General features: G+C 34.3%; 2 protein-coding genes and 1 long non-coding RNA gene across 17 annotated transcripts in view; 2 read left to right on the top strand and 1 right to left on the bottom strand.

Annotated features, from left to right (window-relative positions):
• Positions 1–7,821: 7,821 nt before the first annotated feature.
• Positions 7,822–8,721, top strand: LOC126764554 (uncharacterized). The gene is made up of 2 exons (XM_050482249.1): positions 7,822–8,215; positions 8,298–8,721. The coding sequence occupies exons 1-2, from the start codon at positions 7,847–7,849 to the stop codon at positions 8,715–8,717; spliced, it is 789 nt and encodes a 262-aa protein (XP_050338206.1). The 5' UTR covers positions 7,822–7,846; the 3' UTR covers positions 8,718–8,721.
• Positions 8,722–11,780: 3,059 nt separating this feature from the next.
• LOC126764574 (uncharacterized) lies at positions 11,781–15,233 on the bottom strand. The gene is made up of 3 exons (XR_007668077.1): positions 15,057–15,233; positions 13,016–13,350; positions 11,781–12,951 (listed from the first exon to the last, which is right to left on the bottom strand). It is a non-coding gene; the product is annotated as an uncharacterized LOC126764574 (long non-coding RNA).
• Positions 15,234–15,403: 170 nt separating this feature from the next.
• LOC126764541 (endothelin-converting enzyme 2) overlaps positions 15,404–24,697 on the top strand; it is a 1,258,369-nt gene continuing 1,249,075 nt past the window's right edge. For 10 of the 15 annotated variants that reach the window (XR_007668060.1, XR_007668059.1, XM_050482233.1 and 7 more), the window contains exons 1-2: positions 19,059–19,178; positions 19,247–19,428. Coding sequence is in view for 12 of the 15 variants with exons in the window: in XM_050482233.1 (XP_050338190.1) it covers positions 19,285–19,428 (144 nt within the window). In the remaining 3 variants the exon portion in view is untranslated. Of the gene's footprint in view, positions 15,546–19,030; positions 19,429–24,697 lie in introns of those variants that run through there. The other 5 variants (XM_050482227.1, XM_050482225.1, XM_050482224.1 and 2 more) reach the window with 5 other exon arrangements.

Below are 24,697 nucleotides of genomic sequence, written 5' to 3'. Positions count from 1 at the left end.
GAAGTCGATTTTTAAACAACCCAGTTATTATCCGGTCACAGATACTTCAAAAAATACCTCCACAGAATGGGAAAAGTCGAAGAGCCGTCATGCGTATATAACGACGCGACAGAAGACGACGCTGAACACACATTTAGTGACCTGCAAGTGGCACATACCGCTGCTGTGACGATAGCACCGATGATGCGGAAGTCATTTTCCACCCCCTCACCCTCAAAAAAACAAAAAACACAACAAAAAAGTTAAGGCAGTCATCTCAAAAGAGCTGTTTTTTAATTGCTTTAGTATATGTGTTAATTCCGTTACTGTTTTAAATATTTGTGAAGTTGTGAAGAGTTCATTATTATTTTCTATCAAGCCGCTTACTTTATTTGATATTTTCATGAAATCATCATGATCAGGTGTATCTTTAATCCATTTCCACACTGTACCTAATTCATTAATGTTTTTTGATCTATTATAATCAATTTTTAATTGTTGTTATTATCTACATTTGAATCGTCAATTAAAATTATCTTTTCAAATAATGATATTTATTAATGTCTTTACGGATTATTCTGATTCTGTTTTGAATTTTTACTTTATTTGCTAAATCTTCAATTAATATTTGTTTATTTGGAATTTAATCTATTCCTTTCCGCATATATTTTTTTAGATATAACTTCACCGTTATGATATTTTTTTGAATCCTATTTTTGTTGTGATGCTTTAACATTTTTTCTTGAGAATTTTTTAATACATCTTTCATATTTGCAGGAGTTTCATTATTAAATCAAATAGTACAGGGTTGTTTCCCTGTTACTGAATGAATTATTTTATTATTCTTAGGCTGTTCACGATAAGGTGGTTATCGGGTTATGTGGTTATGTGATTAAGTATACAACAACAAAATGCGGTATGACAAAATAACAAACTTCGACCAACCTAGGCCCTTGTTTACAGATTATGTGGTTGTTTGCTTATATCCAGTGTTAGAAAGTCGTTGGAATATTACAGCACAAAAAATAAATAAAACTAAGCGAATGGCATTTCCATTTAGATTTTCTTATTGGAAAATCTGCTATTAACAGCTGTTTTTTACTTAGAATCAGCAAATTAAAACCGAAATAAAAAGCATCGGAAAGCATCACAAATTATCAAAAATCATCAAAATTTATCAAAAGTCATCGTAAGCACCTTCAATAAAGTCAATTTCCTGAATAGTAGAACTTATTTTAAATTCGATTATTTAGTTTTTTAAACTTTGTTTAGGCATTTTATAAGTAGTGTGGCGAATAAAACACCACCATTATATAAAATTACAGATTATTTATTAAGATAACTCAAAAGACTTCTTCACTTGTTGGCGTCTATACAAGAAGTGACGCTTCTTAAAACTAAAAGCTTTGAATTAATTTCCAAGAAGTATATAAAGAGAATGAAATAATAGAATAACTGACAAACAGTGCTGCCAGATGTGATACGTCTTGTCTGTGTGCTCACAGTACTCCCCCTCAAATAAAGTCCTGCTGGACTTTTTTAAGGTTGAGTTCCTTTACTAGATCCTAGTCCGGGTGCTTGGTGCAGTTAGGCTGGTTGATGTACGTATGTAGCGAATTCATTTGCTTGGTGAGAGTACGGCTCTGCGGCGTACTGTTGTCACTGGCTAATTGGTATAGTTAAGTAGTTGTTGCGAATTTATTTGCTCGGTGAGAGTACGGCTGTGCGGCGTCCTGTTGTCACTGGCCAATTGGTATGGTTAAGTGGTTGTTGTGCAGTTCTCGGTTAGGGCTATGACGGTTGCATAGGAGCCTACACGTGCGAGACTGGGTTAGGGTCTACAAGTGACCGATTGGATATTTGTGCAGTTCTCGGTTAGGGCTACGACGGTTGCATAGGAGCCTAAACGTGTGAGACTGAGTTGAGCGCCTTATCTCCGTAGGTTCCGACTTTGCTATCGTTTGCAGCTTGCAGTCGAAAAGAAGTTACTATTTTGAGTTTACGAGAAAGCGGAGTTGCCGAAATCCGTGCCATTGTCGAGTTTGGAGTTGGAGATCTATACGATATGGTTTTTTTTTATTAATTTTTTTTAAATCTATTACTAATCTTAATTTTGGACTACCATTGTCATTTATTCTCTTTTTTGGAACAGCCCATACTGAAGATTTGTATGGACTTTAAATTTTCCTAATTATTTTTTTTTTTGTAAAAAATTTTGAATTGTGTTATCAACGAAATTAATTACTGGCATCAGATAATTAAATTGTTTTGACCAAACTGGCCTTTCTTCAGTTTTTCTTTTTTCCACTTTAACATCATTTCGAAAAGGTAAACCTAAATTTACTTCACTATGTAATGTGGAAATTTCATTACTTATCTCATCTTGTGAATTTTTTATTAATTCTTTTTCCTTATTTTCGCCGAACAATATTTTTGAAGGTTCTGACCTTAAGTTATTTAAAAAGTTTCTATTTCCAGAAACATCTTTATGTTTGTATTGTTTTAATATTTTTTTTTTCCGATATTTACTTCGGTTGAGTTTTGCCGATAATTTCTTCGGCTGGCGCCTTAGGACTTCTTTGTCCCAATGGGTTTGAAAAGACTAAATAATTTAGCAAATGTTTTTTTTGTGTTTTATTTTTGTTATCAACATTCGATTTGGAAGGTCTATTTTAGCTTCGATTTTACCTAAGAAATTCAGGTCCTCGTTTTCTAAGTTTTCGATTTCATAAAATCATTCTTGAGCGCCAAATAAATTTATGTTATGGAAATATTAGATGATGATCGAACTATGATTGGTAAGAACCAAACCTCTTCTTAATTACTTAACTATTCTTATTGAAATATATTTCCAACCGTATATAAGAACTAGTTGCTCCTGTGTCTAATAGAATTCTAAATACTTGTCCAGTTTTTGTATCTGTCTTAACAATATAGGGAAAATAAACATTTAGTCTAAAAAATAGTTTTCCCCAATATGGTTAATTTCTTATACTTTTTGTTGGGGTTGTGTACCTATTTGAGCACTTTCATTTAATCGTTTTGGTACACTATTTAGTTGAAAATTAGTCTGTCAATAATTCCTGTTGCTTCTTACTTGTGATTGATTTGTTTGGGTTGGCCTCCGGTAAATATCACTTGTAGTGATTGGCCAACGTCCATTGGTTCTGATCGATTTAAATATACATACTTCATTTGAGTATGGTTTCGTGAACCAACTGCCTGATTATATTTTAAAAAATGCAATGCAAATTTTGCTCTCATTTGGTTTGAATATAACTCTTAGGCCTTAACAAGAACATTTGATAAGTCACATGGAGATAATGTAACAAGTATCTGATATAATGGGTGATTTAGTCCAGTCATAAAAATTCTAATGGCCGTTTCTTTTATTTTCACAGAGATTGTACCGTGTGTCATAATTGTTTTGTTAATTAAGATCTTATTAACATCATTATAAAATTCTATTAGAGTTCGGCATCCCTGCCTCAAAACACTTTTGCCTTTTCAATTATACTTATACTTGTATGACAAAGTCCGTTGTCTGCAAATGCAACATCTAGGCTACTTAAGATCGCGTCTAAAGCATCCTGTGTTGTTTTGTTACGCAAGATGTATAATCACATTAGGGGGATTCTCTTGCTCTTGCAAAACCCTTGCACAGTGCACGAGTTGCATATTTTTCCACCTAATGCAACGGCACAACAACAAACACACGCAAATATATCAGACCAAAACCCATGTTTATTTTCGTGCAATGACACGTAAAACAAGTAAGGAAGGGCTAAGTTCGGGTGTTACCGAACATTTTATACTCTCGCATGATAAAGTGATAATCAAGATTTCATTATCCGCCATTTACATATTATTTTATTTTGCTGTAAAATTAATTAGATTAGTAGTTCCTGAGATATGGTTTTTGGCAGGGTTCTCATTTACTACTCCGTAGCAGCAAAATTTCTAAAATTATTGCTATGCTATCCCTACCGCTCTCACTTCGTCGGGAGCCACAGCGTAGCTTTAGCATAACAATGTAAAGTATGTGCTCTACTCTGCTCCGAGTTTTGTTAGGTAAAAAACTATAGCTGGAGCGGGAGCAAAAAATTAAGTTCTGCGTAGCAAAAAATTGGGAGCGGTAGCACAGCAGAGCAAATGAAAATTTTCATGTGCTACAGCTCCCGCATGTGTTTGTTGTTATACTCTCGCAACAATGTTGCTAAGGAGAGTATTATAGTTTTGTTCACATAACTGTTGTTTGTAAGTCCTAAAACTAAAAGAGAGAGAGATATAGGGTGATATATACCAAAGTGATCAGGATGACGAGTAGAGTCGAAATCCGGATGTCTGTCCGTCCGTCCGTCCGTGCAAGCAGTAACTTGAGTAAAAATTGAGATATCATGATGAAACTTGGTACGCGTATTCCTTGGCTCCATAAGAAGGCTAAGTTCGAAGATGGTCAAAATCGGCCTACTCCCACGCCCACAAAATGGCGAAAACCGAAAACCTATAAAGTGTCATAACTAAGCCATAAATAAAGATATTAAAGTGAAATTTGACACAAAGGATCGCTTTAGGGAGGGGCATATTTGGACCCAATTTTTTTTTGGAAAAGTGGGCGTGGCCCCGCCCCCTACTAAGTTTTTTGTACATATCTCGGAAACTACTATAGCTATGTCAACCAAACTCTTCAGAGTCGTTTTCTTCAGACATTTCCATATACAGTTCAAAAATGAAAGAAATCGGATAATAACCACGCTTAACGTTGAAAATCACTAAACGTGCGTTAACCGACTAACAAAAAACGTCAGAAACACTAAATTTTACGGAAGAAATGGCAGAAGGAAGCTGCACCCAGGCTTTTTTTTTTTTAAATTGAAAATGGGCGTTGCCTCGTCGACTTATGGACCAAAAACCATATCTCAGGAACTACTTTCATTTCAATGAAATTCGGTAAATAATATTTTCTTAACACCCTGATGACATGTAGAAATATGGGTGAAATCGGTTAACAACCACGCCTTCTTCCAATATAACGCAATTTTGAATTCCATCTGATGCCTTCTCTGTATAATATATACATACATTAGGAACCAATGATGATAGCGGAATAAAACTTTACACAAATACGGTATTTGAAAAATATGTAAATGACGGATAATGAAATCTCGATTGTCACTTTATCATGCGAGAATATAAAATGTTCGGTGACACCCGAACTTAGCCCTTCCTTACTTGTTTTTTTTTTCTTTTTTCTATTTTCTGGCATAATACTTGAATTTATTGAATAATTCAAACAAAACATTGTTATGCAAATCATTTTGGCACTTGTTGCGCCAAGTGCCTTTATAAATCTAAAATCAAATATTTTAAGAAATATATTAATAAAGTGAATTAGATAATAATTGAATAAATTATAAAATTTTTTTTATTATGTAAAATATTTACCATTTTTATATTACCAAGAACATCATCTATTCCAAATGTATTACAATACTCAATTACTATGAATTTTCGAAATTAATTTTAACTACATATACTTTCCCCCTTTTTATATACATTAGGGTGTTTTTATTTTTTTGAATTATTAATTTTGTTCGGTCCCGTCACGAAATTTGTTTGGAAATACCCCAAAAAAAAATTCCCTGAAAATTTTAGCCCTACATATTAACATTAAGAACTGGACCGAGGCATGTAAAAATTGTCCATAGAAAATATACTACAATCTTGGTTTTTTATCTTTAAATTCCTACAGATCAGAGGTATTTTATGGCATCGCTTTGACTTTAGACGCTGTAGCTCTTGTCAGTTATACAAAAAAATGCGAATTTCGTGGAAAAATCAGGTTTAGATACCTCGCCTTTATCTTTTGGAATACACGTGGTTAATATTCATCTACTGATTACCAGTACCAGTTTTAATCCATTGCACTGCGTATTTGCAGTTCTATTCTACCATTCCCAATATTTAGTAATTTTATAATTTTTTAGGAAGAATCAGTTTGAAATTGTATGCATATACATACTTCAATGTATATTGCAAAGAATCAAAAGGTTTCTGTATATCTATAATTATAATAAACCTTTTTATCAACACTCCAATTATTCCGTTATATCTTTATGTTAGATATCGCGTTTGTTTTGTTATGAATGCATTTGCGTCCTTGACCAATAATCTAGCAAAGTATCCGCAGTGCATTGACGATAAAAATTCCAATGCTATTTTTTGTTGTGATATTAAATATATCGGACGGGCTCGTCTTAAAAAACAACTACCTGGTTAAGAAGCAAAATCAGTATAACGCATATACTAAGCATGTTTGGAAATGAAAATTTGTACTTATTTCTTCTATTTTTGAATTACTAAAATTTTCAAATGATTCTTACATAAATTTTGAACAAATGCTTATGATTTGAAATATAATTTTTGTATTTATGAGCTATATTGAAATTTAGTATAAAGAGATAAAATGTACCCTATGTCCTTAACCTGCTTCTAAACTACCTCCCCACCAATTTTAAGCCAAATCGGTTCAGCCGTTCTTAAGTTAAAAACGACTTTCTTTTATATACCAACTTGTACCATACTTGTAAATGCCAGAAAATAGCAAAAAAAAAAAAAAAAACAACAAACACATTCGGGAGCTGTAGCACATGAAAATTTTCATTTGCTCTGCTGTGCTACCGCTCCCAATTTTTTGCTACCGCTACGCCAGAGCATAGCGCAGAATTTAACTTTTTGCTCCCGCTTCAGCTATAGTTTTTTACCTAACAAAACTCGGAGCAGAGTAGAGCACATACTTTACATTGTTATACTAAGGCTACGCTGTGGCTCCCGACAAAGTGAGAGCGGTAGCAAGAGTAAAATGAAATGCTACGAGAGTAGCGTAGTTTTTCAAACGCTGGTTTTTGGTCCATAAGTGGGCGAGGCCACGTCCATTTTCAATTTTTAAACAAAGCCTGGGTGCAGCTTCCTTCTGCCATTTCTTCCGTAAAATTTAGTGTTTCTGACGTTTTTTGTTAGTCGGTTAACGCACTTTTAGTGATTTTCAACATAACCTTTGTACAAGAGGAGGGCGTGGTTATTATCCGATTTCTTCTATTTTTGAACTGTATATGGAAATGCCTGAAGGAAACGACTCTATAGAGTTTGGTTGACATAGCTATTGTAGTTTCCGAGATATGTACAAAAAACTTAGTAGGGGGCGGGGCCACGCTCATTTTTCCAAAAAAAATTACGTCTAAATATGCCTCTCCCTAATGCGATCCTTTGTGCCAAATTTCACTTTAATATCTTTATTTATGGCTTAGTTATGACACTTTATAGGTTTTCGGTTTTCGCCATTTTGTGGGCGTGGCAGTGGGCCGATTTTACCCATCTTCGAACTTAGCCTTTTCATGGAGCCAAGAAATACGTGTACCAAGTTTCATCATGATATCTGAATTTTTACTCAAGTTACAGCTTGCACGGACGGACGGACGGACAGACAGACATCCGGATTTCAACTCTACTCGTCACCCTGATCACTTTGGTATATATAACCCTATATCTGACTCTTTTAGTTTTAGGACTAACAAGCAACCGTTATGTGAACAAAACTATAATATGTACTCTCCTTATGCCGGCCATAGACCACACAAGTAAACTGCACAAGTCTAGCACTGCACAGTGCGTTTGTGTAGTGTATGGGGGTGTTTGTGCTACTTGTGCAGTGAACTGAGCAATATCAAAACGATTTTGATATTTTTACACAAGTCTGAATACTGCGCAGTGAATTTGCGTAGTATATGGCGAAATTAGCTCAGTTTTGTTTCAGTTTTTGTGAAGTTAACATCAAACCAAAAAAGGAAACAACGCATTAGTTTTAATTATGAGCGATGACAAACAGTTTTGGACCGAGTTCCTTGAACTTTATAAAGAATCACCTTCATTATGGCGAATAAAAAGCAAAGAATATAGCAACAGAATAATGAAAGCTGAAGCATACGAAAAATTAGTTTTAAAATTAAAAGAAAAATATCCCGACGCAAACAGAGATATGGTGGTTAAAAAAATTAATACATATAGGACAACATACAGAAAAGAATTCAAGAAAGTGCAAAGAAGCGAAAAGTCTGGAGCTGGATTTGAGGATATTTATGAGCCAACATTATGGTTCTATAATATTCTAAATTTTCTCGAGGATCAAGAGGAAAGTGCACCTAGCACATGTTCAATGGAATATGATGGTTTAGAAGAGGTAAAAATAAGTAGCTTTTATAATCTATATACATATATAAATATTCACATAAATATGTAAAACTTGTTTTTTTAAATTATAGACTTCACCAAAAACATCAACAACACTACATAGGTTAAAAAAACGTAAAATTATCGAGGAAGATAATTTAATTAAAATAGCGTGCGAACACCTGAAATCACAAAATAACAGTAACCAACAGAACAACAATGACCCAGATGATGTGGTTGCCAAATCTTGGGGTGCGCAATTAAAAGAGATGGAGCCTCAACAAAAAATATTGGCGCGTAAATTAATATCGGATGTTTTGTTTCAAGGATGTGTTGGAAATTTGAATAATTCGCACATACAGGAATTATTCAACATATTTCAATCCAGACCAACAACAGCAATTTCTTACGTATCCACTCCATCGCCAGTAGAGCTAATAAATGCTCCATATGACCCAACAACATATAACTCACAGGAATCAATACAGGGATTCTACGCGAATTTTCAATAAAATTTTTTTTATACTACTGAAATTAAAGTGATTTTTTTATGGTTTGTTATTACCAAATACTGAAATTAAAGTGAATTTTTTATGTTTTGTTATAACCAAATACTAGAGCAAAATAAATAAAAAAAGAATGATTTGTTTTTTTTTGTAAATCCAGTCGTTTATATTATATAATTCTGGCGTTTGGTTAAAAATTATTTTTAATTGGTTGAATCATTGACATTTTTGTTTGTGAGTTTTTCATATATACTGTTTTGCCATGAAACAGATCCTTCAGAATTATAGTATTTACAAAATGGGCTCTTATATCTTTTGCATTAGTTGCATGATTTCTTATGACAGTACGATTTACTGGTGCTAAGACTTCTGTTTCTGTTGTACCTGCAAAATTACTGTTGGCTTATACTTGGTAATTTTTTTTTTCTTAAAAAATTATGTAAGTGGCAACAAGTGAGGACTATGATTGTTGTTTTTTCGGGTGATAAATTAATAGTTTTTGACAAAGTTCTGAATCTTGATGAAAGAATTCCAAATGTATTTTCAACTACGCCCCGCGCACGTGACAGTCGGTAATTGAATATTATTTCATCTTTTATCATCGAAGTATGGCTGAACGGCTTCATTATATTTTCAGTTAAAGGGAACGCGTCATCTGCGACAACAACATAGGGTGATGCAGTATCGCAACCTGGAGGACACTCTTTAGACGGTATTTTGAGCTCGTTGTTCTTCAAACTCATAAAAAAAGTGAATCACTAAAAATTCCAGCATCTGAAGCGCGTCCGTTTTTGCCAACATCTACCATTAAAAACTCGTAATTTGCATTTACAACAGCCATTAAAACTATTGCAAAGAATTTTTTATAATTACAGTAGAAAGATCCTGTTCCAGGGGGTTTTGTAATAGCAACATGTTTGCCATCCATCGCCCCGATACAGTTAGGAAAATTCCATCGTTGGTAAAACGCATTAGCTTCCTTTTTCCAATCTTCTTCACTTGATGGCAACTGCAAAAATGACAAACGATAATTATATTTAGGTGTCAACACGTGAAGTCTTCTGATTAATCACCGCAATGTTGGTTTTCAGGACTTCAATTATGGCTTCACAAGTTTGGAACACTAGTCCACCTATAGTTTGCGGTGCAATGGCTGTTAGAAATTTTAAGTCCTCAAAACTGTTCCTACTTGCCAGAAACCGCATATATAATTTTTAAAATCACTTTCCGCTAAAAATTCTAATTCTTTCAATATTTTCCGCTGCCCTAACTTGTCTCTTTTTAAAAACCATTGTTTACTCCATACACTTCTTTTCCTTTTTCTCGTTTTTTTTATCGCTATAGCGATTAATATTATCGCGCAATATTTACACATTTTGCCTGTTTCGCTTTCAACATTAAAATAAAAACTTGCACAGTTGGCTTGTATAGTGCGAGTCGCAGTTTTCTTTTTGCACAGTGCTAGACTTGTGCAGTTTACTTGTGTGGTCTATGGCCGGTATTAGCAACTTTGTTGCGAGAGTATAAAAGTAATTGCAACCCTGTGCTAGCTATCATTTTACTTAAATACATATTTTGACGATAAATTGTTGAGAAAGGTAAATTTTAAATAGGATTTATAGTTTCTATTTAAATTTTAAGGATTTGTTGCAGTTTTTTTGCTAGGAATGAATGTAGAAGGGTGCGCTAATTCACAATAGCCATTTACAATAAATTGACGGAATCAGCCGTTCATACTTATATCACTAGATTCTGCAATGGGTGCTCTCGTGCCCTTGTATATTTCGGTATAGGATTTTTGCAATCTGCAATCTTGCAAGAGCAAGAGAATCCCCGTATTGAATTGTTAGCAGCTTCGCGCCAACTAACATAATTATTAAATTTACCCTTAAATTCGGATTTTATAACTATTAGACTTTCTTTGCAATTTATATTGGAGTCTATTTCTTGCGTACTATATTCAGTGAAATTATTTGAACCATTTAAAATTTATAATTGTCATTTAACCCGTACGTAAAAAGTAATTGCTATTATTGTTTGTTATTGACATTATGGAAAAGCCGCCTATTAGGGTTTCCACCTTTAAATATTATTTTAAAAATTTACTTTATTGAATTTTGTGGACACTTTATCATACTGGGGTTTTCCCTACACTTCCATAAATTGCTGGGTTTTTTCCATTAATTATTTAAGTATTTATTTTATTCTTATATTATTCCCTTCATATAATCACGTCTTATATATGTGTATATACTTATGTATATATTTTAATAAAATCTCTTTTTAAGCTACTTGCCGATATCGGGAACTGTTGTGTCTCCTTTTATTTTTCTTTATTTTTTCACGCTTTTCGAAATACTTAGTTAAGTTAAATTATTTCTTTGTTTTTATGATTGAAAAGTTTTATCTTCCTTTGTGGTTATAGTTTTGTTTCCTTCTCTCGCGCTTTTTGGGATACTTGTTCGATTTTCCTTATGGTAACACGGAGATTTTTTATCACACAGTGGTTACCACAGAATATAATTTACGGTTTGTTTGTTATATTTGTCCACTGCAGTTTATTTCACCCTTGAGAAGAAAATCGACACACACCATCTCTTTGTCGATTTCAAAGCGGCTTTTGACAGCACAAAATAGAGCTGCCTTTACGCCGCGATGTCTTAATATACAAAAATCTCCGTCAGGATCGGGAACGACCTCTACGAGCCGTACGATACCAAACGAGGTTTCAGGCAAAGCGACTCCCTATCGCGTGACTTTTTCATTATACTGCTGGAGAAAATAATTCGAGCTGCAGAACTTAATCAAGTAGGTACAATCTTCTATATTGTACACCTACTGGCGTATACCGATAATATTGATATCATTGGCCTCAACATCCGCGTCGTTAGTTTTGCTTTCTCCAGACTGGACAAGGAACCAAAGCAAATGAGTCTGGTAGTGAACTAGCGTAAGACGAAATATCTCCTGCCATTAAATAGTCTTTGCACTCGCGACTTAGCTTCCACGGTACTATTGAAATGAAATCTTAATTCTATGTAAAGTGGACATAGGTGCTAACTGAAGTCCGTTTCTTAATTGCTAATGTGTCAATGATATATTTGACACATTTGCCTAATAGTTTAATTCTCTGATTTTTGTTTACTTAATAGCTAGACGCCTTACTTCCCTCACTTAGTTTTACGCTCTTCTTTTGTTTGTGGAAGTGTGAGGACACCCGTAAGACCACCACCCTAAGCTAAGGTGTCAAGATACCTGTTCATGGCTGAATGGTCAGTGTGCAGTAATCCAATAGCTCATCGGGAACAGTCCGCTCCGATTCCCCTTCCGATTCAAGGTATTCTAATGCTCCACGCATACCGGCTCTGCGTATAAGTGACCAACCTCTTTCATCTGAGCTAAGCATAAATATGGAACACTCAACATCGAAAGTATCCAAGATTACCAACCCAAGTAATCTGGCCGCGAAAGGACCAAATCAGCCAAGTAAGGAAAAGACGGTGGGAAACGGTCAAAACTCTAAAATTAAAATTCTGAAGTCAAAATTCCGGAATCAAAATTCTGGGTCGACAAAATTCTGGAAATCGGAATTCCGCAATTCCTTCGCTTTTTTTGGCTGCATTCAAAATTCTGGTTTTTCATAATTCCGTAATTTACGTTTTCCAAAATTAATTCTGGAAATTTTTCCCCAAAATTTGAGCCAAATCGTGTATTTTAAATAAATTTGCTTATACATACATAATAATATAACATAAACTAAACATAACTAAGTGACTTTAATCTAATCTTTTTTTCATTGTTCTTGTAATTTGTTGGTTTTTTCCATGAATTTTCTGTTTATTTTTATTTTTTCGCCGTTTTTTAATTTTTGTACTTTTTTTCAGCATAAATAAGCTCCCTTTGTAAGTCAGATATCAATTTGTACAGCGTCGCACGATTTTTTCCAACTATGACTTTAAGGCTGCGATGCCAAGCTTCCACACTGTTTTGCGTTCTTGGAAAAACTTTCGATCTAGATTCATCGAACACGGACCAAAATTATGTTAAATATTTAGGCTGTGACTTTTTACCAAACACATAACTTTTTTCAAACCATTTTGAAAGTTTTTGCAAATCGCTGTCGTCAAATGAATTACGCAAACTTGTGTAATACTCTGAGATTTCGCTATGAGGAACCAGTGCTAAGCTTTTAAGCATTCTTACTTGGATTGAAAAACTGCTGCCATATTTGCGGCTTAGTCTGAAAATATTTAATAATCATTTTATCTTAAATGTAGGAAGTTGCGGTTATGCAATAAATTTACCCTTCTTTTTGAATAATTTTCCCGAAGTGGAAGAGGCAACCACTCTGCCGTGCAAATGGGGAACACTCCCTTCCTGCAGAAATAAAAGCCATTTCGAAATCACTAATTATACGCGTCGGATTCAGTTGGATACCATAGTTCAATGCGACGTTCTCCAACTCAACATATGATTACAGAATGGCAAAGTGCGCAGTTTGTGCGTTTTGTTATCAACACGCATTTTTAATCATTAATTACAGAATTTTGCCATTCAGAATTTTGCAACTCTCCCTCGCCCAAGCACCATACAGGAGATGGTTGGAGATCGACGTCAAATTATCGAGCTTAGTTTTAAGCTATGTAAGGAAAACAATAAAAAAGACATTGTAATAGGGTGTGACGCTAACGCGAGACACACCATATGGGAAAGCTCCACCTCAAATATCAGGAGTTAGTCTTACAGTATAGTAAATAGCAATTTAGGTATACTAAAAGAAAAGGATAGCCTGACTAGATGGTGTCCGAGGAACCATCCATGTCGAATCACTTCAGGATTTTCTTAACCATTCGGCGAGAAATTCAGTACTTCCCTCCAATTCCGAGAACAGTGCGGTTTAAAAGTTAAAAAAAAAGCGAATGTAATAATAAAATCAATAATGTTCTGGGTGGCGGCGCTGCTTGGAATACTACTTCACTTTAATGTAGGAGGAATTGAAGCAGTAGTATATGCAGACCTCATAGTGTGGATGGTATCAGGGATGTTTCCTTCCCTAATCAGTGAGATTACGGAAAGAGACTTACGAAGGTTACACCTAAGCGTCGCGAATAATGGACTAGGTGTAAACGCTAGTAAAACGGCGCCGATGCTGTTGATGAGTAAAAAAAAATACACGGACAGCCAGACAGCACTGTTACCAAGGGTTAATTCCAGAGTAGTAAAAATTACAGGCAAGCTTTGCTCACAGGGAAGTCAACTCGAGTTACAAATAATTTGTGTTCCCGGTCTTAGGAACATTTTCGGTATATATTTATACTGTCATATAAATATATTAGGTTGTCAAAAAAGTCTTGCGGTATTTTCGGTAGTTGGCGCTGAAAGCGCGTAGTTCTAGTTTCATTCGTCGCATCGGGTCATGCTATACCTTTTTGGAAAGCTCATTTCACGCGCTAACACTTGTTTGATTGATTGTCGTTTCTTTGAAGTAGTTCGTGAGTTATAGCGTCGCAAACATGGAGCAAAATAAAGAGAAAATACGGCATATTTTACAGTACTACTACGATAAAGGCAAAAATGCATCTCAAGCCGCCAATAAAATCTGTGCAGTTTATGGACCCGATACAGTTTCCATTTCCACTGCACAACGATGGTTTCAACGTTTTCGTTCTGATGTAGAGGTGGTCGAAGATGCGCCACGATCCGGAAGGCCTGTCGTCGAAAATTGCGATAAAATCGCTGAATTGGTCGAAAGTGACCGTCATAGTAGCAGCCGTAGCATCGATCAAGAGCTGGGCATGAGTCATCAAAAATTCATTTCAATTTCAATAAAAAAAAATTCAATAAAAATATCGCAAGACTTTTTTGACAACCCATTATTTGCCTCAGCTGCAAGCTAGAAGGGGATAAGATACCCGTTTTCCACTTTTTCTGTGAATGCGCAGCTCTATCACGACCCGATACAAAATATTAAGAACTCATTAGGGACCAAACTTTGAAAAGTTATCCACAAAAAGCATATCGGACATAAGTAGTTTCATCGAGAGTACCAAACATTTTCAGCTTAGTGAGATAGCAAAAGTAAAATGACCTACGACCGTGCATCAAAATGGCGCATTCAGCGCTAGTTGAGCCCATGAGGGCAGCACTCCTACCTACATACCTAAATATTTTATAGTTACTTATATGGTTCTGTGCATCACATATAGTTCATGCAATAGAACAAAAATATTATCGCGGAAGTTAGGTGAATAAAAAATATTTATGTTGATACACAAAGGGTTAACAAAAGTGCGTGTTGGTTTGCAATTTACATGTTAGTTTACAGTTTCTCTTTGTTACTTTTACCTATTTCATAAAAATGACGGCACATAAATTTGAGTATTAGCGCCCACTATTTCATGTAAATCTAATCTATCATTTTTGATATTATTGTATGTAGTAATTTTTAAGCATTGAAAGCTCTACTACTTGATAAAAGCACTTAACAACAAGCTTTGAAAACTGGTTCATCGTATATTACATAGTGTTGTAAACGAATGCTTTCCACAAAAATACGTTCACTATAATGGTGTATATATACATATACAATGCTTAGCAGTGGTTCTTTGTTTATTTGATACAACACTCTTTTGAAACTACAAATTAAAGAATTATAAAAATTGCGCTTTACATTTTCAAATTCTGAAATAACTTAAGACGTAATATACAATATACAATTTATTAATCGCGTTGGTTCAATAGAAGATAATTGCAATTGCACTGCAAAAGGTATTCTATAAGGAGTCTGCAAGTAAGAATTTTGTGTGCTGAAGTACAGAAAACGTCAAGATGCAGGTGAGTCACAATTAAGCATTTTTGGATCGGACAGTGTGTCCGTTTTACAAAATATAAATCCTGAAAAATAAAGCGAATTTATGGTGACTGCTAAATATAGCATCAGCGGCAGGTCGCTTATTTGACCCTCCTTATATTTACAAAAATAAATGGGTATAACTTTTTAACTAAAAAAGATAGCGAAAAAATAAGAACGCATGTTTTTTAGTGGATATTAAAGGAATAACAGAGCGCTTAAATTTTATTATATGATCAAAGGGTTTCATAATTATCTAGGGTTTTCACATAGTCTCATAAAGTTATAAGTTATAACTATTCGAAAACATAGCATTGAGAATTGTAAATGTGTAAACGAATTTTTGTATGAAATCCAACAACAATTTTTTTAAACAAGTGTAAAAATTTATAATTTTACGATGCTTTATGGCTGGTTGTGAGTACCCCAATTATAATTAAAGAAAAATACTGATATTTTCAATGTCACAGCATTAACAAAATTTTAATATTTTGTATGGCGCCCGTTCGGCCTACAAGTATGACAGATTTTAGGCGCTTTGGCATAGATTCTAACAACTTTTTTGTGGTTTTTGGAGGTATTGTGGCTCACTCCTCAATCAACGCATGTTATTAGATCATTTTTGTTGGAGATCTGTCGTTTTCGAATATTGATATCCAAAATGGACCAGAGGTTTTCAATGAAATTTAGGTCGGATGATTGTGCCGTAGTCTCTTCACATGGGGACAATTGCAAATTAGCCAAGTTTGAACTATACCCGAAGTATATTTGGGATCGTTGTCTTGGTAAAATCGTCCTTTATTTTTATATCGTCGGCGCTTTGAATAAAATTATCCTTCAGGATATTGAAATAAAGCATTTTGTTTATTGTTGACTCTATGAACTTTAGCCTTCCAACACCTGCAGCCGACCCACAGGCCATTACATAGCCACCGACATGCAGTTCTATGCAGTTTTCAAAAACGAATCTGTGGATGATGGCTTTCACAGTATCATCTGCTATATGTACAATTTTTGAAATTTCTCGCCTAGAATTCTTGCGATTATGGACCGTTGTTCGATCGTTGTATGCTTTCCGATGGTTGCAACAAGTGCCTTCTTGACAAAATTCAATCAAAAGTGAAAATTCTATTTCCGAATATAACATTGATATCCCCTAAACAACATGTGTTATTAGTTAAAACAAGAAAAAACGTTAACTTCGGCTGCAAAGAAGCTAATATACCCTTCACAGGTGAATTTCTTTTAGTAACTATGTGTTTAGTTTGTATGGAAGCTACATACATATATACTATAGTTAACCGATCTGAACAATTTCTGCGGCGATTACATTGTAGCCTTAGAAAATCTATACTAAATTTCGAGAATATTTCTTGTCAAATGCAAAACTTTTCCACTAGATTCCGATCGTTCAGTTTGTATGGTAGCTATATGCCATAGTAATCCGATCTGATCAATTTTTCGGAGATTATATTATTACCTTAAGCAATAATCCATGTCAAATTTCGTTAAGATAACACGTCAAATGCGAAAGTTTTCCATACAAGCCATTGATTCCAATCGTTCGGTTTGTACGTCAGCTATATGCTATAGTGAGCCGATCTCAGCAATTTCTTCCGATATTTCATTATTTCAATGAACAATAACTCATACCAAATTTCGTGAAGATATATAGGCAAATGAAGAAGTTTCCCATGCAAGTATTTCATTCCGATCATTCAGTTCGTATGCCAGCTATATGCTATAGTTAACCGATCTGAACAATTTCTTCCGAGATTACATTATTGAGGTGTCAGCTAAATGTTATAGTGGTCCGATATCGGCAGTTCCGACAAATGAGCAGTTTGTTGAAGAGAAAATGACGTTTGCAAAATTTCAAAACGATATCTTAAAAACTGAGGGACAAGATATTTTTTCAAGTAGTTGGAAGCGAGATATAAATTATTCTATCTGATAATAAGAAAAAATAGAAAACTGTATGTAGGAGGACCTTCCCGTTACAATTAAAAACTCATGTTTGGAGAGGCTTTCTTAGAGGTGTCTAGGAACCTAGTTTTCCGAGTACCAAACGATAAAAAAAATTTTTTTTTTTGAATCACTCTACTATACATCGATTTTTCGAATGTCAAGAATCGATTCTTAATCGACTTCGACTACTGAAGATCTATTCCGAAAAATCGATTATTTTACGAGAAAAATCGATTTTCGAGTAGAATCGGAATCGAGCTTACCATCCCTACTGGCAGCCAACGCGTGCACATATAATAACCTCCGTACAATAACCAGCACAAAAAAAATGATTTTTCTCCATGTAATTTATATAGAAAACAGAAAATTTGAAAGGGGCACCTCTTAATATTAATATTAAGAGATCATCCTTTGAGTGACTTTTTTTTTACACATTTCGAAAGTTTTGAGCGTGTTTTTCAGTTGAAAAAAAAAGGTTGCCTCAAAATGGCACACCCTAATGTATATAGTTTTTAGGGTCACCGACGCTTCCTCCTGGGTGTTACAAACTTCATGGCAAACTTAATAACTTACTTACTTCAGGGTATAAAAATATACTAATTTATTACAAAAAAAATATAAGGTCATTCAGATAAGCTGCCACTGTATGGTTCACGCCTTCGAATTGGAAAGTTAGGTGAATAAAAAATATGTACTGTGTTGATAGACAAAGGGTTAACAAAAGTGTTTGCATGTTAAGCATTGAAAGCTCTACTACTTGGTAAAAGCAGTTAACAACGAGCTCTGAGAACTGCTTCATCGTTTATAAGTGTTGTAAACGAATGCTTTCCACAAAAATATGTTCACTATAATGGTATAAATATATGCACAGTGGTTCTTAGCTTATTTGATACAACACTCTTTTGAAACTACAAATTGAAGAATTATAAAATAACTTAAGACGTAATATACAATATACAGTTTATCAATCGTTGTTTCAATAGAAGATAATTGCAATTGCACGGCAAAAGGTATTCGATAAGGAGTCTGCGAGTAAGAATTTTGTGTGCTGTAGTATAGACAACGTCAAGATGCAGATGGGTCACATTTAAGTATTTTTGGATCGAACGTAGCCTTACGAAATATAAATGCTTGAAAAATAAAGCGAATCTTATAACGACTGCTAAATAAAGCAGCAGCCACAAGTTGCGTGAGAAATCGGATGTTAATTAAAAAATAACTAGATAAAATTGTTAACCTCAACGTACCCTAAAAAAATTTTGTACAGAGATAAAGATCATTAAAAAAGGAAAAATATAATAATTTGTTTTAGGGTTCTTAGTTTTAAAATGAGCTGTGTCATAAAAGTCATGAGCTTTTTTATTTCAATATTGTCAATTTAATAGTATATAAAATAAATACAGCTCTTTCTTTTAACTAACCATCAAACATACTACTAAATTATTACAAAAGTTGTGACGTTTATTGACAATGAACGTATTGATATTGTCACAGGTACTGTATCTAGACAGCTATGTATCACTGTACACAATTAAATAAATAAGTAGACTAAATATTAACATATTACGTGAAGACAACATTTGGCGGTAAAAAAAAATTATAATTTATTTGTTTTATTAAAGGGCCTGTTGATAGTAATGGATTCTAAGGTGATTTACCAAGATATAAAGTAAATCCAGTTCATAACAACATTTGGTTTATGCTTTTTGTGACACAGTTGGAAGTTAATCGATTTTGAACACTATTGGTGCTTGTATGTCATCTACAGAAAATATTAATAACTCAACCAAGAGTGCTTTGATGCAAAACCAAATGTCGGTTGTTGGCAGTCATACGCCGAAAAGTGAAGACACTGATGCTCTCGAAGGTACTACCATTAGTAATACCACCAAATATAAGGTATGTAGAAACAATATGGATAATTACCCAAGTAACTAAAATTACTAAACTAATCATGAGGATGCAAAACAAAAGTTTATGGAATTTGATGGAAACAAAAATTGGTAGTACTATTGTTGAAACCAAACTTCTCATACTTTCGCAAACAAATATAATGGGTTGTCAAAAAAGTCTTGCGGTATTTTTATTGAATTTTGTTTTTTAATTGAAATTGAAATGATTTTTTGATGACTCATGCCCAGCTCCTGACCGATGCTACGCCTGCTACTATGCCAGTCTCTTTTATCGCAATTTTCGACGACAGGCCTTCCGGATCGTGGCGCATCTTCGACCACCTCTATACCAGAACGAAAACGTTGAAACCATCGTTGTGTGGTGGAAATGGAAACTGTATCGGGTCCATAAACTGCACAAATTTTATTGGTGGCTTGAGATGCATTTTTGCCTTTATCGTAGTAGTACTGTAACATATGCTGTATTTTCTCTTTATTTTGCTCCATGTTTGCAACGATATAACTCACGAACCACTTAAAAGAAACGACAATCAATAAAACACGTATTAGCGCGTGAAATGAGCTTTCCAAAAAGGTATAGCATAACCCGATGCGACTAAAACTAGAACTACGCGCTTTCAGTGCCAACTAGCGAAAATACCGCAAGACTTTTTTGATAACCTATTATAAGTAGGACAACCTTGGAAGTTTTATTTTTATACTCTTGCAATCTGTTGCAGAGTCTTATAAATGTGTTTACACAAAAATGCTTGGATTTCAGTCTTCTGTTTGACAATTTGCATCTTAAAGTACTTCCCTGGTTTTGATTCTTGCAAGTTGCCAAAGTATAAAATGCTCGGTTGCACACAAACTTAGCTCTATCTTACTTTGGTAATAAACAGCGTTTGAAAAGCAACGCTACTCCTGCATGTGTAGGTGTGTAGCTGTAGCACATGAAAATGCTATGGCTCTGGTATGGCTCCCGTCAAAGAGAGAGTGTCAGCTATAGCATAGCAATAATTTTAGAAATTTTGTTGCTATGGAGTAGCAAATGAAAACCCTGGTAATAAGTATGCGGTGCAAAGTCACCCGGAAGTTCGGAAGTTTTGGCATACAGAAATACTATTAAAATATATATCTCACACATTGACCGATACTTTCAATGAAAAGTTCACTATAGGTACCTACTGGGGGGTATTTAGGTATTGATTTATTGCGCTTTTAGTTGGTCTTAACAGTTCCGTTACATGGGATGTGAGCGGGGTTATCTTCCTAATTCATTCATTTTCACACTGGAGCTAGGAGTTCTTATAGTGTTTGCGCTGAGCAAATTTGGTTTTAGCCTTAGTAGTTTAGGAGTTATATACATAAAACTTATTAGAGGGAGGGGTCACACCCACTTTTTACAAATTTTTTACCCACATGTGCCCCTTGCTACAGCGATCCTCTGTGCTCACATAGAATTTTATATATTAATTAAGCGCTTAGTTATAGCACTTTATAAGTTTTCGAATAATGATGATTTGTGGGCAGTTGCCCAATTACACGAACTCGAATTTCGTCGAGATATCTCAATTTGCACTCAAGTTACAACATGCACGGGCGGACGGTCGGACGGACAGACAGACAGACACCCGGATTCCAACTTTTCTCGTCATCCGGATATTTTATTTACATATGTATATATTACCCTATATCTATCTCGCTTTGTTTTAGGTGATACGTACAACCGTTAGGTGAACAAAACTATTATACTCTGTAGCAACAGGTTACGAAATTGGTTATTTTTGTATATGGTTATGTATGTATAAATGACTACGATTACAAGACGAGCTGAATTCCGTGTGCTAACAAAAGTTTGAATAAAAATTGAGATAACTTAATGAAACTTCTGAAATTCTTTAAAATACCATAACTAACACAGAAATAAAAATAAAATCTGTAATTTGGCTCAGAGCATCGTGGCACAAAGAGGCAATATATTTTACACTCAATATGGTACGAAAGGGTTTCATGGAAACTAGAATCAAAATTTTATAATGGGAGTGAAATCCTGTATCCCAAAATCTACCTCACCAATATCGACCAAACGATTCGAATTGAATTTAGCATATATCTAACGTAAAATAATAGTGTAAATCAGACCCCAAATTTTTAAGTCCTTAAATACCGAATACCTGCACGCAGTGTCAATGGCTAACTTTACACCCATAATATCAGTCGACCTGAAAGATATGTATCTTAACCCGAATAGAACTGGAATAATTTTTATTTTTATTATTTTTGATTAAAACCAACTCAATATTAACCGCCAAATACATAGCGAATATTGTATATACCAAAAATTTTTATCCTGCTCCTAGATCGGTCAGGAAATGCTGTTACCATATGGATGCACCAGGCGCCACTCCCGATTTTTAGAAATACAAACTATTGCCAAGATCTTTAATTAATTTCTACTATATTTATACAATCATGTGAAAAAGTTTAAAAATATTTGTTATTGTTTTTGTGGAAGTTTGCAAAACACGTAACACAGAGGCCAACATTGCACTTGCAGCAAGCAGTACGACCACTTGTTTTACATAAACCACCAGCACGCCTTTTAGCACAAAGTACCACTAGGTGATCTTGTCCATCGAAGCGAAGAGTACTGTCTACGTCTCTTAGACTTTGGGGCACATCCTGTACGTTTTGGTTTTTCTTCATAACGCTAATAATAATATATGATTGCTCGGCGTCTAAACTCCAGTTGCCTTATATGTATGTTCCATTTTTTTGCGATGTAGTTACCAAGCGTTTTGAATGCAAACATCCAGAAGCCAAGTAGAAATGCTACTCCACCATTTTTTTCCCATGTAATCAATTCGATATAGATTTACATTTTCGTCTAAGCGGTCTACTCCGCACAAGGGCATTGAGTTAAATTTTTTTCTTTCCTCCTTTGAATACCGGAGCACTAAAAGTGGTAGATGCAATGCTAACCACGAAATCGTGTAACCATTTTATCATATGCATATATCGCACCATTGTTAACAGAAACCGAGGAACAAAAATCCCGCTTATCTTTATTATTAATATTTTTTTTTTGTGAATAAGTGCACAATTTTAAGGAAGACGATTTTCGCGTACCGTTCCTGTAGCTGCAAAACCACGAGTTTTTAAATATCTCAATAGTGGAAAGCTTATGAAGTATGGTAAATTTTGAACTTCTTCGAAAAAATCGTCAATCATATTTATGTGAGGAGCTGCACATTTTCCGAAACATTACTCATATTATTTATGTGCTCATGGGTTCAGGCCTTGATAAGTTTTTAAATTGATCAAATATCCATCAAAGGTTCACAAGGACTAAACCTTATACCTAAATCGTATTGGCTTACCTTACCTGATTTTTACCTTCCTAAGGCTTTTAGATATTGTCTCAACTGAGCACATCGCATTTACTATTTCTTTATTATATACCAGGTTAGCATTATTATTATCATTATTTCCACTTTCATCGACTTCCCACTTTCAGTTCGACTTTAGCTGAGCGGTGCACACTTTATCTGAGACTCCGCCTGCATCCTCTTCTACATCACCTTCTCCGCTTATATTGCCATGATTCTATCACTTACTATCACTTTCCAGACTTTCAATAAAGACTAACGCTTCACATAGGGTAATTTTTCTTAAATCAAAATAGTATAAAAGTTAAAACGCAGTTTTTTTAGTTTACACAAAACTATTGACAATATACTTACATACATACAAACGTGCCCAAATAATATGCTCAATTATAAAAAAGTAAAGAAGAAATCTATGTACATACATAAGTACATATGTAAGTATTACAAAATATTTGTATACACTAGGGGTTTTTTTTAACTATTAATTTTTTTCAGTCCCGTCACGAAATTTCCTTGGAAATACCCCAAACAAATTTCCCTGAAAATTTTAGCCCTTAATATTAACATTAAGAACTGGACCAATGCCTGTAAAAATTTTCCATAGAAAATACACTGCAATCGTGAGTTTTTATCTTTAAATTCCTACAGATCAGAGGTTTTTATGGCATCGCTTTGACCTTAGACGCATGTCTCTCAGAATTGTTCACTATACGAAAGTGCCCAGTGCAACAAAGTCGTAACTCACACCAGCGAGGTAGTACGGGATCTAAACCCGATTTTTCCAAGAATTTCGCATTTTTTTGTATATATCTCGCAAATGACAAGAGCTATAGAAAAAATATACGTGACAAATTTGAAGGAAATTTTATTTGCAATAAAAACGGTTCGAGGTAAAAATCGCTATCATTAATATTTCTCGAGATATTCGGCTTTTTAAGTAAGGCTTTATAGAATTTTTATAGATGGTATGTTTAGAGCCTCCATATACCGAATATAAAGATTTTCGAACTTTTAGACCACTTTATACTACATATAATGGTCAATATTTGAGTTATAACCCTGACAGACGACAGCGCTAATATGTATTAGCGGGCTTAATTTACATTTACTTGCGCATTTGACCCATGTTAATGCAACTTCGTAATGCACAAGAATTTCGTGCATTTAGCTGAATTTACCAAATTTGAGTAGGCAACACTGCTCGAAAATGGCCGACTATTGCTATTTTTTGACAGATGTCGCTTGAAGTCTGCTGCCTCCTTTGCGTTTACAGCATCAGAGGTAAACAGTTCTATATTGCTAATTAAATTATGTGCAAGTATATTAACAAAAACAAATTTTAATATTTTTAGATGGCCGAAAATAAACAACACACAGTTTGCTATCCATTTTTCCAATATTCTTAACTTTTTCCGCATTAAAATCAATTATTGCTTTTAATTTCACTATATTATCTTTCAACGTAGTTAATAACAAACGAATTTTTTCGATACATTTATATTGATTTTCCAAAAATACCAAAATTTCTATTAATAATTTCAAAAAGACAACACTTCTATCAGCTGTCACTCATAATTTCTATCAAAAAATTGTTTACTGCATTTAACTACGATGTCTGACGAAAAGTAAGTGCAAAACTGTTTTATTTTAATTTTTGTATTGAAATTTAGTTAAATTAAGTTAATAATAATTGTATAAATTATTATTTTTAAATTTTTAGTGAAAATCTCAGTAATGCGGAGACACAGTTATTGCTAAGAGTACGGTTGAATATGGAGGACGAGTTTAAATCGGGTAGAAGGAAAAAAAATGTATTGTGGAAGAAAGTTGAGACCGAAGTTAAAAATGTAAATGAAAACAATAAAAATTAAAACGAAGTTCATC

The sequence above is a fragment of the Bactrocera neohumeralis genome, unplaced genomic scaffold, assembly GCF_024586455.1.
Source record: "Bactrocera neohumeralis isolate Rockhampton unplaced genomic scaffold, APGP_CSIRO_Bneo_wtdbg2-racon-allhic-juicebox.fasta_v2 cluster09, whole genome shotgun sequence".
Classification (NCBI taxonomy): Eukaryota; Metazoa; Arthropoda; class Insecta; order Diptera; family Tephritidae; genus Bactrocera; species Bactrocera neohumeralis.
The sequence above is the reverse complement of the archived record's forward strand: the minus strand, read 5'-3'. Positions and strand labels throughout refer to the sequence as shown.